The sequence below is a fragment of the Hylaeus volcanicus genome, chromosome 6, assembly GCF_026283585.1.
Source record: "Hylaeus volcanicus isolate JK05 chromosome 6, UHH_iyHylVolc1.0_haploid, whole genome shotgun sequence".
Taxonomy (NCBI): domain Eukaryota; kingdom Metazoa; phylum Arthropoda; class Insecta; order Hymenoptera; family Colletidae; genus Hylaeus; species Hylaeus volcanicus.
In genome coordinates this window covers 15,610,779-15,628,401 of record NC_071981.1, presented here as the reverse complement: position 1 = coordinate 15,628,401, position 17,623 = coordinate 15,610,779, and the positions used below count along the sequence as shown (strand labels likewise).

General features: G+C 40.2%; 1 protein-coding gene across 5 annotated transcripts in view; it reads left to right on the top strand.

Moving 5' to 3' along the window:
• LOC128878020 (calmodulin-binding transcription activator 2) overlaps window positions 1-17,623 on the top strand; it is a 90,082-nt gene that overhangs the window by 14,100 nt on the left and 58,359 nt on the right. For 4 of the 5 annotated variants that reach the window (XM_054125792.1, XM_054125795.1, XM_054125791.1 and 1 more), the window contains exons 2-3: window positions 13,344-13,773; window positions 14,987-15,305. In XM_054125792.1, coding sequence (XP_053981767.1) covers window positions 13,540-13,773; window positions 14,987-15,305 — 553 coding nt within the window. In that variant the 5' untranslated portion in view covers window positions 13,344-13,539. The remainder of the gene's footprint in view (window positions 1-13,343; window positions 13,774-14,986; window positions 15,306-17,623) is intronic. The other variant, XM_054125794.1, reaches the window with a different exon arrangement.

The window sequence follows — 17,623 nt, the reverse complement described above, 5'->3', positions numbered from 1 at the left end:
TTACTGGTCATCAGAGACGTATACGTTCTCTTGCGAGGAAACTAAAATTACTTGATTAAATGTCGATATATTAGCATGAAATCTGAAAGTTGCATTCTTTTCTATCTCTCGAACTGAACATTTTAATAATCTACATCTCTGTTCATAAATATGTGAACATTCACTACCTTCGATGAATAATTAATATATGTATCGTGAATTATTATTATAAAATCTTTGGCTGCTGAATTCGAAATTAAACATATTAAATATTTTTCTCCGAACGCTCTCACGCTACAACGAATAAATTTTCAATAAAAAGAAAGAACCGAACGTTCGAAAATTGAGAAGTCACGTTCCCCGCTCAAACGAAGTCATGGTCAGTCGTGTTTTTCATTCCCCATAATTGCGACCCTTCCGCTCGATTTCCACCCCTAATGCGATTCCACGCGTCGCTTGCAATTTTCCGAAAGGCCAATTAACCAGCGCGTTTGGATGATTTCGCCCGGGAACTCAATTACGGGATTAGAAATTCGAAGATGAATAGAATTCCTTCGTCTCTGCGCGGAAGGAAACGCTGATGAAAACGAGGAGGAAATGGAATTACCAAGAGGAGAGGCGAGGGGGTGCCCTTCGCGAATTTCCGTGGGAGGACTTGCATTCAAAAATATTGCATGCTCGCTAAGGCACGTTGCCTTAACTTACAAGCTTCTGGAATCCGAAATACCCGTCCCTTATAAATCCAAATGCAGGAATAATTTGTAGGGGTGTAAATGTTAAGGATGAACGAAATGTTTCGAATCTATCGTCTGGGGATTGTTTTCAATTGATATTTGTGAATGTGTATTATATTTATTAGGGAATTAATGACTCGATACAGGTTTGGAATTAATCGTTTAAGCCTTCTTTGGCAAAACAAATGAAATTTGAGGACATGTATGACACGCATTAGGAAATAATTGACCTGATGCCGTTTATAAACTAAAGAAAGGGACACGACGACGCTAGGGGTGCTATTACGAGCTATAAATGCAGATACCATAATGAATGTACGACATAAGGCATATAACCTAAGCAAACTTAATAAGTTAAGTGGATGGTGACACAGCGATCGGAAGAGTAATACATCATCTATGTGTGGCAACAGCTGTTAAAGCGTTGCTATCAATTGCATTCATTTACATAGGTGTCGTAGCAAGTATCGCAGTGAAACTTCATATACAATTTCTCGTTATTGAAATCCTTCAGAGATAAAATTCATCTCTTTGTTACATATATTTTCAATGTTTCGATCTATGTTTTCGAGTCTTCTTCGGGAGTCTGTCTATGAATCACAATCACGATAATGATGTAACATAATTTATTTAGCAAATGTGATAATTTACAAATATAATAAAATTATGAATTTAGGATGCGGAATCAAGTATTCGAAGAAAAGATAAAAAAGACTGCACTACAATGAAGTTAAATTTTTTATTCTGCTCTAGCATAGAAAGGAGGTATTCGTTTGTCGTATAAAGAACAATTTGATCAATGCTAATGCCTCTTCAGCGCGGACTATGATCGCGTTATGAATGATCCGTTCGAGTAGCGCTGCTGGGAAATCGATACGCACCCTTGAAGATTATTAATATTTATTCGCGTACCACTTCGCGGGTTTAAACTCGAGTACGAGGAATCGTCTGTACCGGGACTATTTATATTTTCCAACGATCGAACTCGATCGGTTTATTCAGCTGCACGTATCGCTGGAATTTATTCGCGTGCGCGCGACATTCCACCCAGAAAATGCTCGCGTTCGACAAATTCAACGAGCATATTTGTCCCTCCGCGTTCTCTCAACGCTTTTCGAACGAAGCTGAATTTAATGGCTCTCCTCTACGCGAACCGTATCGATCTAAAATAATTTCAATTGTCACCAGCGATTGGCTGCAATTACTTCAATTATTACGAAGGGAATGTTTTAGTTTAAATTATTTGGAGATGGTTATAAAATCATTGGCACTGTTTTATCACTGTCTGACTGTTATATAATCATCTCATCACAACTAATTTTTTCCCCAGAACACAATAGGAGAACCAAACGACTCTTTCCTTCTTCCTGTCCCCAAATTCGCATAATTCGTCTGGTTCAACGCGGTGGTAACGCGCGGGTTTTCCTGAGCTACACGCGGACGGAATGACAGAGGGTGAAAAAGAGAAAATCCGCAGCGGGAAAGTGGCCGTTCAGGAAATCGAGTTCCGACTATGCAGCGATAAACTCAGGAAGTTGTTACCTTTTCGGGGTAATAGTCTTTCGGGTCGGGGAGCGTTGGAGATAGTGTGTTGTGTGTATTTCCGCAGGATATTAATGTTGGGCAAACTGAAACGCGCGTGGCGAGCACGGGCATCGTGGCGAACTTAAAGCAAACAAGTTCGCGGCGCCCAAAATGGTTCGCTCTTTCGCGCGAACTTTGTCCAGAGGCGGGATGCTTGTTCAGGAAAACACCGCAAAAACAAGGCAACATCTTTTTTTGCCACTACCCGAAACTTCACCGTTCCGTGCTTCTACTGGCCTAATGCACGTAAATTATGTTGCGTTCAACCAGCTTAACCGACGCGCGTGTCCCTACCACTTTTACCGGCGGAATTTTTCATGTAAAAAACGTGCTGCTTCGCGCTGAAAAACCGTCGATTATCGTCGCTGGGATCGCTTTCATAAATTTAAGGGGGCTAAGAATGGGAAAGAATGATTGTATTTATTTATTTTTGTACTTTTACATATTTAGAGAGAGAGAGAGAGAGAGCAGTTTATTTGAGCATTTAGCATTTTCCGCGAAGGCGTGACAAGTGGTTTTTTAAAAATGTAGAATTCTTAGATAAAACTGTTTTCTTGAATATAATATATGTAAAATGAACAATGTAATATACGTTCTGTAATACCACAATATGTATACTGAAATACAAAATACAAAATACATACATATTTACGTACATTCTTATTTAATGCGATAGAAATAAAATAAAATAAAAAAATATAATTTCTATATAAAATATAATAAAATAAATTTATTATTCTTGATCACCAGCCTTCGTCTGTTTATAGGTAATTTAAAAATGAATGTATACAATTATCCCCGTGTTCATTTCGCTGTAACCCATAAAAAGAACATTGTTTGCCATTCCCATACGAGTGTCCGCATCTCCCATCGATGGAAGTTAAGCGTGCTCGGCGCGCACCAAATCGCGAACGTTTTTTTTATCCAACTTGTGCTATGTTTCAATGAAAATAGAAATAGCCCCCGTGGCATCGGAACCGTGGAATTTCAGTTTCGAATCGAGAAACTGGAGTCGCTGTACCACGGGTCGTAAAATTTCCGCGGCCAGTTCGGAAACTCTCGTTTCCCTCCGCTGCTACCCGAAGAATAGACAAGAGAGATGCATACATATTCAGCGCAAATAAGAATGATATTCTTGTCGAAAATGCATCTGTTACGAGGTCCCTTTCCAAAATTCAAGTCCACCGGCTCTCGGTGTTTGCGTTGCACGTTCACGTCGATGGGAAACTAGGTCGGCGTCTCTCGAAGGTAGAATAAACAAATAATGGAAGGAGCATAAAGCCGAACGTTGCATCCCAAGCGAAAAGCAAAGGAACGCACTTCGCCGGACGATTTCGGTGTACGCGTGGGAGTTCGCTTGTTTTCCATGTAGAAAAATAAGCTCGCCCCTTGGTTTCTGTGTTCCGCGAAGTCCCAGTTCGACCATCGTTGTTTGTTGTTTCACTTCTTTTCCTTTTCTTGTGTGCGTGTTTTTTTTTTTTTTTACTTTTTTCAAACGGAACTTGAGAAATATTTTTGCTCGAGAGGTCACCCGTTGGTTTTAACGTCGAGTCGTTTGTAAAGCAACCTCGTGACTTGGGGCTGAGACTAGGCTAATAATTTAATAAAGCGATTCTCCTACACTTTGCGAGCAATTCGATTTAGTTGATCGCGCGAGGGCCGAAACGTTTTCAACCCCATTGTCATTAGAAGCTGGGGCTGCGTAGACCAGACACGTTGAATTTTTGCAACTGTATCCATAGGTTCGTGTATCCTCGTGCCAGCTAGTACATGTTACTCGGTCGCACCCTGTATATGGTTGAGAGACTCTGACCTAACCCCGAGGTTTCGTTAGCAACGCTACCGGAAAAGACTGACCTTTCATACGTAGAAAAACTTTCACTTTCGGTTCGGTTGAGTTCCTGCGCTTTTTCCTCCGCAAAATTCGTCGGTACTGTTGTACCAGTCCGTGTGTAAACATCGCGCTGTTGAATCTTGTTCAATAAAGAATTCATTTACTTCACTAACCGGAATCCAACATCCAGAATAGCAGTCAGTCTTTCGATACAGTAAATATAAAAACAATTCTTGACAAAAATATTATTAACATATTTTCTCATTACTGAGAAAGACGTTTCACCCTTTAAACAGTTTTATTAAAATTGCAGGTACTACAATCTATTCTTCTATCATAGGTCAAATGACACAACAATAACGATGTCGTACTATGCGTAAAAATCTTTTATTAATGTAACAAAACTATCCGTGCTTTTACGTTACTTTAGATAACCTTTGTGAATTTCGAAAACCCATACCTGAGCGGTTGAAATCGTTAATTGCCTGCCCTTCAGAACGAATAACCATTGATTAATCGTTTAATCAACACAATCATGAGATTATGTTCGTACCCAAAATGATTGATCACGCTATATTCGAGCGCCGTGAAAATCGATAAATAGCCTGATTTTGAGCTGAATTCGCAACGCGTTCGGAAATTTCGCGATAATTATCCTGCTCAGTTTGGCCGAGCACGCTCTTGATTCACCGACAACTCGTCAGCCGTTATTTCAACTGACACGCGACACGTGGAATTGATCGGCATTCCGCGCACACATGCCAACGGTACAAAAGTGTTCCAGGTGTGTGTGACCCGGCATTTGCGTGCGAAAGTATATCTTGTTTAGCAGAATTGTGAACTGTGTTGCGCAACGTGGCTAATTAGAGCTTCCGGTTGACTGCTTCGATACCGTGTTCATTTAAGACGAGCGCGCGTCATCGAAATTTCACGTGAACTCGACGACGTTGATTCGTCCAAGCTGATCGAGCACGACGTGCACGGGGGAGCAAATTTTGATTCGAATAATGGATGACAAAGGAAATAAATATTACACAGTTATTTGTTTTGCAGGGTTTATTTAATTGAGTAACGATTTGGATGTTTGGATGGTTTCAAATTTTATACCCTTTGCACCGTAATTGTTTTCTTCGTTTGGAACTCTGATTTCATTTTTGTTGGTTCTGGATATCTTGTCGTAGTTAGAAATTAGGTAGAAGTTTTGTTATTTGTGTATTTTTTAAAAGTACGAATTCTTTGATATTCTTTTGCACCCCTCCTTTACCTCAGTACCTTGAACATAATCATTAGGAGGTCGGTCAAGGGAATACGACAGAGAATTAACATTTATTTATAAAAGAGAACCCTGTAAACTACTACTCTTCAAAGTACTCGCCCCTGTTTTTAGAAATTTTGTTCCTCGACGAGTTTCACGTCGGAAAAAGGATATTGGGATGCAACGAATTCCTCATACTCTTCTCCACCCCTCCTTCGTGTCTTGAACATAGTCATTAGGAGCTAGGTCAAGGGAACGTGCTCGCACGAGAGAGAATTTCTCAATCCAGGGAATCTTATCAATATCCAATCGATGTCTTTCTACACCAAATAAATTCGTTACCCGAGCGGCGATAAAACGGAAGGTTCTCGATTTCGCGTGTTATTCGACGGTTGTACGAATGTCGCGGTCGTAAAGTGGTTAGAAGCCACCGTGGCCCGTCTCTTTCGAAAATTCATGCCTCGAATTTCCCGATTCATGGGGAGAAAGGAAAGTGGGTCAGCGCGTCTCAAAGGGAGGTCGCTCGGTTCCAAGGTGAATCGCGAAGCTAAAGCGAGCGAGAGGGATGTTGCGGAGGGCGTAACAGACCGGAAGGGCGTGTGGGACGGTTGAATGATCGAGAAACCATGGCGAAATTCCACGTAGATCGGCGCTCCTTTGTGGCGGGCACGTGCCTCTCGCGAACGATTGGAACACGTCTTTTGTCGCAGAAACACCGATGCTCGATCAACCGTTAAATTGGTTAATTTGCGGCCAAACAAAGAGGACGATAACCGCTCGCGTTCGCGTCACAACTTTGACGTATCTTGTAACTTTCAATGTTAACTGCACCAAAATTAACCCTTTGCACTCGAGAGGTGACTCTCAGTCACCATTAGGTTTCACGGAGCAAATCTATAATACCCAAAGTTTTTAGGTTCAATTTCTTCGGAGTTCGACGTATCAATAAAATGATTGTCGGTGAGGTAAAGGTGACCTTATTCTAAAATCTCGATAGCTTAGAACTCATAGCAATAGAATGTTAAGAAACATCTCGGTTCGGGCAGGTGCTGGTAGATACCAGAAAAAAAGGCCTCGAATGCAAAGGTTTAAGAGGGTGTTGGAGAGTCAATTTTCAGGTATTCGTTCGGATTTTTCTTTGGTTTAAATCCGCAAGCAAATTTTTTTAATATGGTATTTACAAACGTATTTGTTCATATTTCTAGGGTACGCTAGGATAGTTTGTGGTTAGGGAAAATAATCAAACTTGAATGTAGTATCGGTGAAGTGAAAGAATCACCAAGTATCTTTAAGAAAAATATTCGCACTGTTTGGAAAGGTAAACGATTCCTTACCCGGTATTCAGATGGATATATCATTTTGTGTGATCGCCTTCATATGGACGTTGTAAAAATAGTCCTTGCGCCCTCGGGGGCTGTAGCGGTGTTTTTTGAAGCTACAGTACGTGCTTAGTAAACAAACAGTATTAAAACAATGCAGGAGTCATGTAAGAGAAAATGCAAATGTAAACAAATAGAGAAAGTGGTAGTGAAATAGCTTTGTCAATTACAAAAAGCTGATCACTTTAATAAACGACTGAACTGAAGTGATAGTTCTTACAAGAGGATAAATTGCGTACATATTATGTATATGTACATCGCCAAGCAACATGGTAATGCAAAAGCGAATTATTCACTTTAAGCGAGAAGAAGAATATTAATGGAATCTCGTCAGGCATAAAATATCATCAAAACAAGATCCACTCACGAGTGGAAGAAGCTATAAAACAAAAAATGTTTCTAAAATTTATTTAATACGAAGTATGTGAAGCTGGGAGAGTTGTAAAACACAAATATTTTTTTTTTTTTTTAAACGAACCTCACTTTTATCTAAACAAAATGGACATATCACACGAGCTTATTTTTTCTAATATAAAACCTCAAATCAGGGCTCTAGCGTATCTTGCACTCGAAAAAGGAAATGTAGCTCGAAACTTATAAAATATTTGTCACTTTCTAAAATTCCATACGCGCCCTAATTTCTTCGTAGCCGTAGTATCCCTTTAATACCAAGGACCGGGCGAGGTCTTTCGTGATATTTAATCAAGAAACGATAGTTGCAGAATATTGAAGCTTCCCAAGGTGTCCGTATTACCGTCTCCGCGCGGGCTCGTGTTTTACGAGGGCTGAAATGCGCCCGAGAATTAGGTCTCTGCTTTCAGAGTGGAGGGCGAGAGGGTAACTGTCTCCAAGGTGAATTCCAAAGTTTGAAGTGGAGGGAAGATAGACAGAGGGAGAAGAAGAGAGCAAGCATGAGGCCGGAAGGGCGCGGAGAATGACGAAATTCCGAGTAGACAAGTCTCTTCTGTGAAGTACTTAGTCGTTATGGACATTCGAGCGAGAGGGGAAATTTCGCCAGTGAGCGCCAGATCCGACCTCGCGTTGTTTCATTCATAGTTTAATCTCACAGGGACGAGAGGAAGGGGCGAAGGAGAGGGGGAGGGACACTAAACGCGCGCAATTAATTTTCATTCGATTCATTTTGACTCGAGAAATTGAATGGGGTTGAATGAAGGGGTAGGTGAAATTTTAAACCAATAGAACCAACCGTGTAGCGGTACGCTTGCAACTTTAATTCGTTCCATTGGCGAAGATTTCGTTTATTCAACTGCGGAGTATTCCGTTCCATGATTCATTATATTCGTCTTTATTCGAAGATGAGCGTGCACAGTTGTTTATCCTTTATTAGGTGATATCTTGTTTTACTCGATGTACCCTGTACTTTAATTTCACTCGGTATCAGTATCGGTATTTATTTTCATCACTAGACTGCATCGTCACTAGACCGCAAATTTTTATGAATTTATGGCAAGTAGAAATACAGGGAAATTAGTACGGATGTGCACAAATGAGAAAATATATATAATATCAACAAGAATATACATGTTATACCTACTGTTTAGAAAGTAAAACATACTTTCGTTTAAGTTTCAATTTTTTTTTCTTTGTATCTGCGAGAATATAAATTTGAATAAATACCAACAGTCTACTCATCATTTATTAAAGAAATACGACATCTTGACTCTTACTTTTACAAACTTTCGGATCATTAGCTGGCGATTAACGATATCAACCCTTAAGGTTGGCTCATCTTCAACGACTTTAAGACTATCGTCTGAAATAACCCGAAAGAAATATTTTTTTTTCAAGGTAATGACACACTTTTACACGTAACTTTATACTGAAATAATAAAATACCTACTGGCGAATCTCGGCTGAAAGTACGAACACAATACCATTGCAGAAGACCCGAAAGTTTGAAATGTTTAAAGAATACACTTCGAATACGCCTGCGTCTTCCTGATCTAGATACAAATTTTCCCTCCCATCTCGGAGCGAAGCCCATCTACCTCGTGTTCGCTTATCTGAAGCTTTCTCGTCTGAAATTTCGGCATGAAATCGATTTTCGCGAATGCAACTGCGCGGCCCGGAAATTAGGTTTGTTTTCCTCAAAGGGAGAGTAACTGTCTCCGAGGTGAATCGCGAAGTCGAAGTGTACGAGGGTTGGCTGTTGGTGAAGGGGGTTGGCGCAAGGGGGAATGAAAGGGCGCGGAGGAACGACGAAATTCCAAGTAGATGGTGCGCCTTTGTGAATTATCGGCTTCCACTCGATTCCCGGCGGAGGAGCGACGTCGTTCCACGGTGAAGGAAGTTCAGACCGATTAGGAAAGTCGTCAGGGATTCGTCGACGAAACAATCGAAAGTGTGCTCAGGCTAATCGATGCCATTAGGGAAACGTTTGCCCTCGGGCACACGAAACTCGCTATCGATCATTCAATCTACAAATGTAGGACAGTTGGAACATGTTGACAACTATCGAGGGGGACGTCGAATTATCAAAAACTAATGTATCGGGTGTTTGAGGAGTTTGTGACGATTTTAGGTAGGGGTTAAATCCTATTATGAAACATTGTAAATGATAAAAATAAAATTGATTATCATTCCACTGCGGATTTTATGCATTTATAAAGTACATTGATATGGAAAACAGACGCAAAATATATATATATATAATGCATGTAGAATCTATTCTGTTAATTAATGTTATAATATCAATACTTTGTTTTGCAAACATGCATACATTTATTTAGTTATATTTAGCATATATTTGTCATATTCATTCGTATCGTAAATGCATGAAGTCTGCAGTTTAATTATCATGAATGGGGTTGAAGCTTTTTCTACTTGCCAGAATAAGCAAGTATTTATTTTGATTGTAGTGTGAGTCCATCTAAAAAATATTTATTCTGATAATGGTATAGGTTCATTTCTAAAAAGATTAGATATTTCATAAATTGCATGTAAAACATGCTATTAATCCTACCATGAAAAATCGTAACAGTCCAAAACCAAGTTCATTATCATCGATGGAATTCAAGTATTTCTCCGTACCATAGTAAGCAAATATTTATTTTGATAGCTATGTAAGTCCACTTTATAACTCGCTATTAGATAAAAGGATAAACTCAATGATATATAAAACAACATCAACGAGTATCTTACTCCCCTTATCTCCGTCATACAGTTTTAATTAGAACATGCGTTTTCCAATCGCTCGTGCACCTGTTTTAACGAGCCTTTTATATTTAAAAGTCATTCCCTTAAACCAGCTTATTTCCACCTCCGTTATTTTTATTCCACTGAAATCAAACGTTTGTTTTATTCTCTGGCAAGCATACCAACCTATGCCACCGGCATCCACGCGTTGTCAACCATACTGTTGTAAAAGGACCTTTTTTGTTAATTCAATAATCCTCTCATACGTGCAAACCTGCAACGTATTTTTAAAAAAATTACCAGGAATTCAACCATACCCATTTCGTTCCAACAATTGAATCAGCAAATGCACAGTTCAAAGTGCAACATAGCGAAATTATATCTCCCTGGATTGTTCAATTTTTTCCCTCTATTTCGCGCTCCCTCCCTGTCCGCATTTAAAAAGATATGACTTGTTCCAGTCGGAGGAGTCAGCTTGTATAGTTGTTGGAACGTGTCGCACTGTTTACGGTGGTTAAACACGCATTGAATTTATTCAGTTTAATTGCTTTCCGTGCGTTCTGTCGGCGGGTACGGAAAAAAAACGGATGGCACAGAGGTTTTCGCGTTGGTATTTTTTTCTACAACGTTTTCGATCCCTCGTTATGGGTCACGCGCCGCGAAAGGGGTTGTTGAATGTAATTGGAATGATCGAACAATCGAACTGCGATATCAAACATTGATCCTGAAAAAGTCACTCGTCCCCTCGCCAACAATTTTCACCGCGACGAAATTTCTGCGTAGTCAATTCGAAATTGTCCATCGCTTCGTGTTGCCCGATTTCATCAAAAAACGCAACGCTTTCCCCTTCCTCCCTTTCAGCGTTGAACGTCGAATAATTTCGAGTTTCTAGTACTGTACGCGATGGATTCACATTCGCGATGACTTTGACTCGGTTTTACTGGCCGAATCTATGATAATGGGTGCCAAGAGGGTCGTCGTGTATGATAATGGCTGCCAACTAGAATCAACATTGGAAAGCCAGCCGTGACAAGTCATGAAAAATAGAATTGCAGGTACTTGGGCGATTCGGTACATTTAATCGTGCGATTATATTTCAGTAATCGAAATGTTCGACAAACGGTAATTCGATTAACCGGTGACAATTATGATTAACGGTGTAATCGGGCGAGTAATTTGTCATTAGGATCAACGAGTAATTAATAATGATGATTTGCGCGTGACACAACTAATCGAGAACTTCGTATGCATTATATCAGAATTCACAATTTAATTCGAATGTGGAAATTCAAGAAATAACGTATGATTCTATATGTTTTATAATTTTATTATGTATTATCAGATGCAATCTATAAGAAGCTTCGTTTCCGTAAAAATAAATCGAAAACCATGTCTGACAACGACTGGGCAGTTCTACTGATACTGGGATTGTCTAACGTACCATATCTCTTCTATGCAAACTGCAATTTTTTAAATGATTACAACTAATCGAAATGGACACTAACATAACAGAAGCAATATAAATTAGTAACATAAGTAGAAATGCCGAGTAATGGTCAGACACGCTGGTCAAGTCGTACACGTGCTCCAAGGAGATTTAAGACCAATTTTCTCACGATTGAAAGCTTAAATTAAAAAACTCTGTTGCTTATTTTGGATTCATTTTTTCCTCACAAAATCATCTATATATATAAGAATGAAGCCCTGACTGATTATAATCAACGTCGAGGCTAAACCCTTGAACCTAGAAAGCTGAAATTTTGCACAGAGGTTTCCTTTCTGGTATATACAGGAAATAAGAAAGGATATTTCGAATAGTCAACCCCTAAGGAAGTAAAAAGGGGTTGCAACGTTGGTATTCTACGCAGGTGAAACCGCGGGATGCAGCTAGTACTTGTATATAATACTACTTTGTGTATTGTGACAATTAAATTAACAATTAAAAAGGAAAATATTATTTTCGTATTGTGAAGAAGGCCTACGTTAAATACCTGAATATTTTGAAATATTAGATCTCTATTAACGCTAAAACTCATGCTTCTTGTATGATAATTATCTCGTATGATAATACTCTAATGCCTAGCTCCCTGTTCCAATAACTTTCACAATAATTTACAGCAAAAATGCTGTAAATAATTCAATATTTTGAAAAAGGTACAGAATTAATTTTAATAGAAGATTATTCTGATTAATCGCAGAATAATCAATTACTGTCCAACTCCGAGTCGTGACCAATGGTTTTTCAATTAGCCATCGCGATGCACGAGGACGGAAACCGAGATTCGGCGCATGCGATGATTAATTTCGACAGATATACGCGCTCCAGACGTGATTTTTGGATACCAGTAACACCGTCGCGTGCCTCTGATCCAAGAACTTAATATCGCGACGTTATTTGGAGCGGTCGCAAATGCTCGAGCCCGCCTCGGTTGCATTCGTTTCTTATTTTTGCGGGCAATCCATCACGACTCCACTGAAATACCCCGTGACAACTGGCCATTAATGTATTTCGTGTCCGGAAATTTTTTGCGACTTCCTTTGCGGCTGCTCCTTTAATCGTTTCGTTATCAGATTCGGGCACGGGACAAAATCATCGCGTTTCACGAACTTCTCGTGGAGACTACGCTAGATCCACTGTTGTTCATTTGTTCAACCTGCGACAAAATGAGAAAGTTGAGGACTTGCGACAGGGCTGAAGGGTGGACCAACGAAATATTTATTCCAAAATGGATGTGCTATGCTGTTCAATTGTTATTACCTAGAAGTACACGTATTTCTATTTTTATTTTCATTTTTATTTTTTGATTGCTTCTGTGAGGTAAACATGGAGTATTTAGAGCAGACTCACATTGTTCACTTTGCTCGATACGTATCGATACGAATCCGAGTGGATCAAGCCTGCGACCGACTCGTAATAGGACGTTGCAATATAACGAGAGCATGCATTAGTCGATTTTCTGGCGAATATCTTAGACCGTTACTTTTCACTTATTCGACCATGGAGAAGAGCACTGTTGACCCGAACGTTCGAAGCGGACGTTCGTGGAACACAAAAACTGTAAATGTATGATTCGTGCCCCCAAGCAGTTACGTTACAGGGTTCGGCCGGAGTCAGTCGTCGGGTTTATGTTTACCAACTCGTTCAAGGGCGATCGACTCGAAACGAATCGCGAGCGCGAATTAGCCGTGAAACGTAACTCGCGAGAAAGACGATCGAGCGAAGGCAGTCACAGACGGTCGGGCAAAAATAATCCTCATCGATTTGCCTTTCGAGAGAAGCCACGCCGGTACACGTTCCGGGTGACACGTTCGTAAGAGAGAGAGAGAGAGAAGGCCGCGACGCGGAATAGGATCGGGGTAGGATCATCCTTTAAGACGACAGCTTTAATATCGGGGGGTCGTCTTGGTGTACGTGTGTACAGGAGGAGCAGGTGGCAGCAATCGCGCTGGAGCTTTAAGAGCCGAGAGGTGGAGGCTGGAGAACGCATTTCCCGTCGGATACTTGGATCAGCCGAAGAAGGAGGATCGTTTTCAAGGGAGCTCTCGCGCAACCTGTGCACGTTCTCCTTCTTCGTCAGCAACAGCGACAGGGAAGACTGAAAAGGCCACGCGTCGAGGATGAGGCAAGTGGTCGTGCTGGAGCCGGCTGGCAGCGTTCTGGTGATCAGGCAGACTTCCCTAGGCGGCAACGTCACTACCGGCAACACCAATTCCAATGCTGGCTCCAATAACGTTCACGAGACACATGGGCTCGCCAATCACGCCGCCGTGTCCACGATTGCCTCCAATGATCACAATCAGAATCGTATCGTCGTCGTCCGCTCATCCTCGTCGACCTGCATGACCACCACGGTGAGTCGATTAATTCATTGTGGACGGCTGTTTGCGGACGGGCGCCCGAATCAAATTCGATCCTCCCCGTGGGCGACTTCAATACTGGTAGGAGAACTCCTGTTGGGATCGTTTTAACCCTATGTTGCATAATCAGCGCGATCGGGACACACACGAAAGAGAATTAACCCCCTGTTTGGTTTCAAATAGTCTAACTTTGGAAACGTGTCATTTTTGGTATTGTTAGAATTCCTCTCATTAGAAATTCTTATAGCTTTCTTCAAGCGTCGACACCGCTGCAAATATAAAGGATCTTTCGAAAGAGTCTTCAAAATTTTGTTTTTTAACACTTTCGCTGCGGAAGAAAATAAGTAGCCGTTCCCTGGGAGATGCAATTATGATATTTTTTTTAATGAAAAATTTCTTACAAATGTTCTAATATGATTATTTTGAAAAACGTATATCTGTGGTAACTTATTTTATATATAATATGATTGCCGAACAAAAAAAATGATAACTGAAAAATAATAAAAACAACCATATATTTTCGAGGGCAAGGGTTCAGTTGGACGCACATGTGCGTCATCCGCAGCGAAAATGTTAATGTATTCGATATATTCTGTGATGTATTATGTACAGGGTGTTCGGTAACTGGCGGTACAAACGAAAAAGGGAGAGGGGATTCTACACGAAAAAATAAGTCGAATATATAGAATAAAAATTTTTCATACGTGGCTTTGCTTTCGTGAAAATCGACTTTGAATTTTCGTCGGGTACGCTTGGTCATGTCCCGTTATAACGGATCTCACTGTAGATCATTGTCTCGATTGAAGTTATGTCGATAAACACTTCCAATGATGGCACGGAAATGTTGTTTTAGCTATTACGTTACTATTATTATCTGAAACAATCGAATACGTTATAAAGCATTCATAGAAATTTAATTAGAATAGCAAAAGTATGTATTCGGCGGAATGGGCAACGTTTTCATCAATAGCTGTAACGATCAATTTTATGATTACTTTAAAATTCTATTTCATTACGCGTTCCTAACTTAAACTGCGATAGTAACCATCGAGACAACGATCTACAGTGAAATCACATATTTTTTACTTTCTTCCTCCCAAATTTCGCGCGAAACGACGCGATATATCAGCGAAGAAAAATGAACAAATTGTTCCGACGTTGGACACGTCGAACGCGTGTTCGTTTAACGTTTCTTTGTGTACGTTAGTGCGACAAGGTTCCACGGAAGACGTCCTGTCTGTTTCACCAGGCCGACAATCACGTATCAGCGAATAGTAACGGGAACGTGAACGTGAACGCTAACCTGAACGGAAACGCCGGTGGTATCGTTAGCAAAACATCATCGAAGGTCGGTGTCGGTACCAAGGTGAACGAGAGAAACGATCATCTCAGGAACGATCACAAGAGCCAGGATGGGATCGGTACGGGCGAATCGAACTCTGGATGTCGTCCAAGGACGAGCAAGGAAGCAGCTCACGAGAACGTCTCCTTAGACAGGAAGCTCGATGGCGCGGATCCCATCTCCGGTAAGTACTTCCGCCGTTACTTGCTTTTACCTTTGACGGACCAGCCGATCCCGTCTGTGAATTATTTATTCCTGCATCGGGCCACTCCCGGACGGCGAGTTCAGATCATTTTCCTTGGATGTTTATACGTCGACGAGAGGAGACGACATCGTGTAACGTCTTCGCTAGCGATGAGATCATGTTCGACGATCGAGGTGCGGTAGAAGGAAAGAAATTAAATTTGTTTCGGATTGCGTTGGGTGAATTGCACATAGATTGGAAAGGGTTATGGTACGGAGGTGTGGGTGTACCTTTTGTATTTGTTATTAGAGGGGGATAATGACCGATATCTTCGAGGGTACAATTTTGTTGATTATACTGTAGAATTACATTTCGTTTGTTATATACTATATTAAATATAATAGGTGTATTATATAAAATATAGCGGATACAAGTTTATTATATTTATGTAATATTTTAATACTATCTTATAATTTATACCGTAACGTAGAATCGTGTTCGATGCTGTAGATCATTGGAATAGGAATCGAGTACCTACTATGCAGAGATAGAAAGTTGGCTAGTGGGTCTGACTGGTGAAAATACAATCTCCTAGATTATTTTATAGATTCTACATTATAATATAAATTCTAGCATTAAAATAAATATTATACAAATATAATATATTTTGTATATCACACCTACCATAATTAACGGAATATTTAACAAACAAAACATAATTCCGTAGTATTAGGTCGTCTCATAACTTCGTACTGAAGACTGTATCGATATTTAATAAATAAAAATCTACAGAAATATTATAGTGACGATATAGCAATTATGTCAGAGAGCTGAGAAAAAATTGTAAAATCAGAGAGATTACCTTTTTTTTATAACACTTAAGTTTCACGTATTAATTCGAGCAGCAGAAGTATAAGTGGCATGAACTTTTAGGACGACCTAATATAATCAAAGAAACTGTACCGTTACCGATCCAACCCTCCATCTTTTTATATTCGCATAGTACTCTATCAGCCTTCGATGAGCAAGACGCGCCCGTAGTTTCGAACATACACGGGTCATAGTATAAGTATACTCGGAAGCGCAGCTTTTGTTTCCCGAAGTACTTACAAACGGTTCGAACGTTCCTCGGTTAGGTTCGAGGTTCACTCGAAAGCCCGTTTTCGTTCGCGGAAGTATTTATAGAGGGTACGGTAGGGGGATCCGATACTTGCTCGCAAGGTGCTTGATCTCATCGCTAACCGCTACCCTCGGTTGCCAGTCTACGGAAACGTTTGCGGAGTTATGGCTTTATGTTCCTGTTTGCGATTGGTACCAGCGGGGCTTTTGTTCGCCGCCGATAGGAAAGGGAACGGGGCAATCCGATTTTCGGTTATGGTCGAGCGACGAATCGTCGACGGAAGTGCGCGTTGATTCGCGAAGAAACGGGACAATGTTTCCCCGATCGGAATGCATTTGTGCGAGGAAACGAGCCCGATGAAATGCCGTCGGCCGCGTACCGTTGTGCAACGATGAAATATTTCGTTTATTCTCGCCGTTTTTCCGTTATTTCGCCCGCGACCTTTTATTACTTAGCTCGTCTGTATGCGTGGCTGATGTGAATCGAAGAAATAGGTAAATAGTTGAAGTTGATTTCAAGAATTGCAAGACTACTAAATACAAAATGAAGAGTACGTGAAAAAGGTCACTTAAAAGAATGCTTTTCCTATGAAATGCACTGAATCGTACAAAATCATTTTTATCTCCTAGGCTAGTGCTACTGTAAATATTAGGTGGACTGGAAAGTAATGTCGTTTATTTTACATTAAATACAAACAAATTTTTAATAAATTCCTTTTTTTAAACAATTATGTAATCGCCCTCATTATCGACAGCCTTTTGCCATTTAGTGTACAAATTGTGAATGCCAGATCGATAAAAGTCAATGAGCTAGTGAGTGATAAACAAGTATTTCAAATTGAAAAACGACATTACTTTGCAGTCCACCTAATAAAAGCATAGGGATAAATTATTTAAAGGCCACTTGCTACTCGTGACTAGTATATTGTCATAAAGAAGCTCTGCTTTTATGTTCAATGTTAGGAGACAAGGATTCTTCTATTCTTTTTAGTGCATTTAATAGATAAGAGACATTTTTTAAAAAGGTTTCATTTTATATACTTTTTATTCATAGTTTTTCCTTGCGTCCGTATCGGAAACGCAACATTTGGGAAGAATATCGACACGGAACAGCTTTTTCGCAACACGATAAAGTGCTCTAATAAAAGTTTCCCGTGGCAATTGGATATCTCACGGTAGTGTGCCTCGTTCTGCGCATA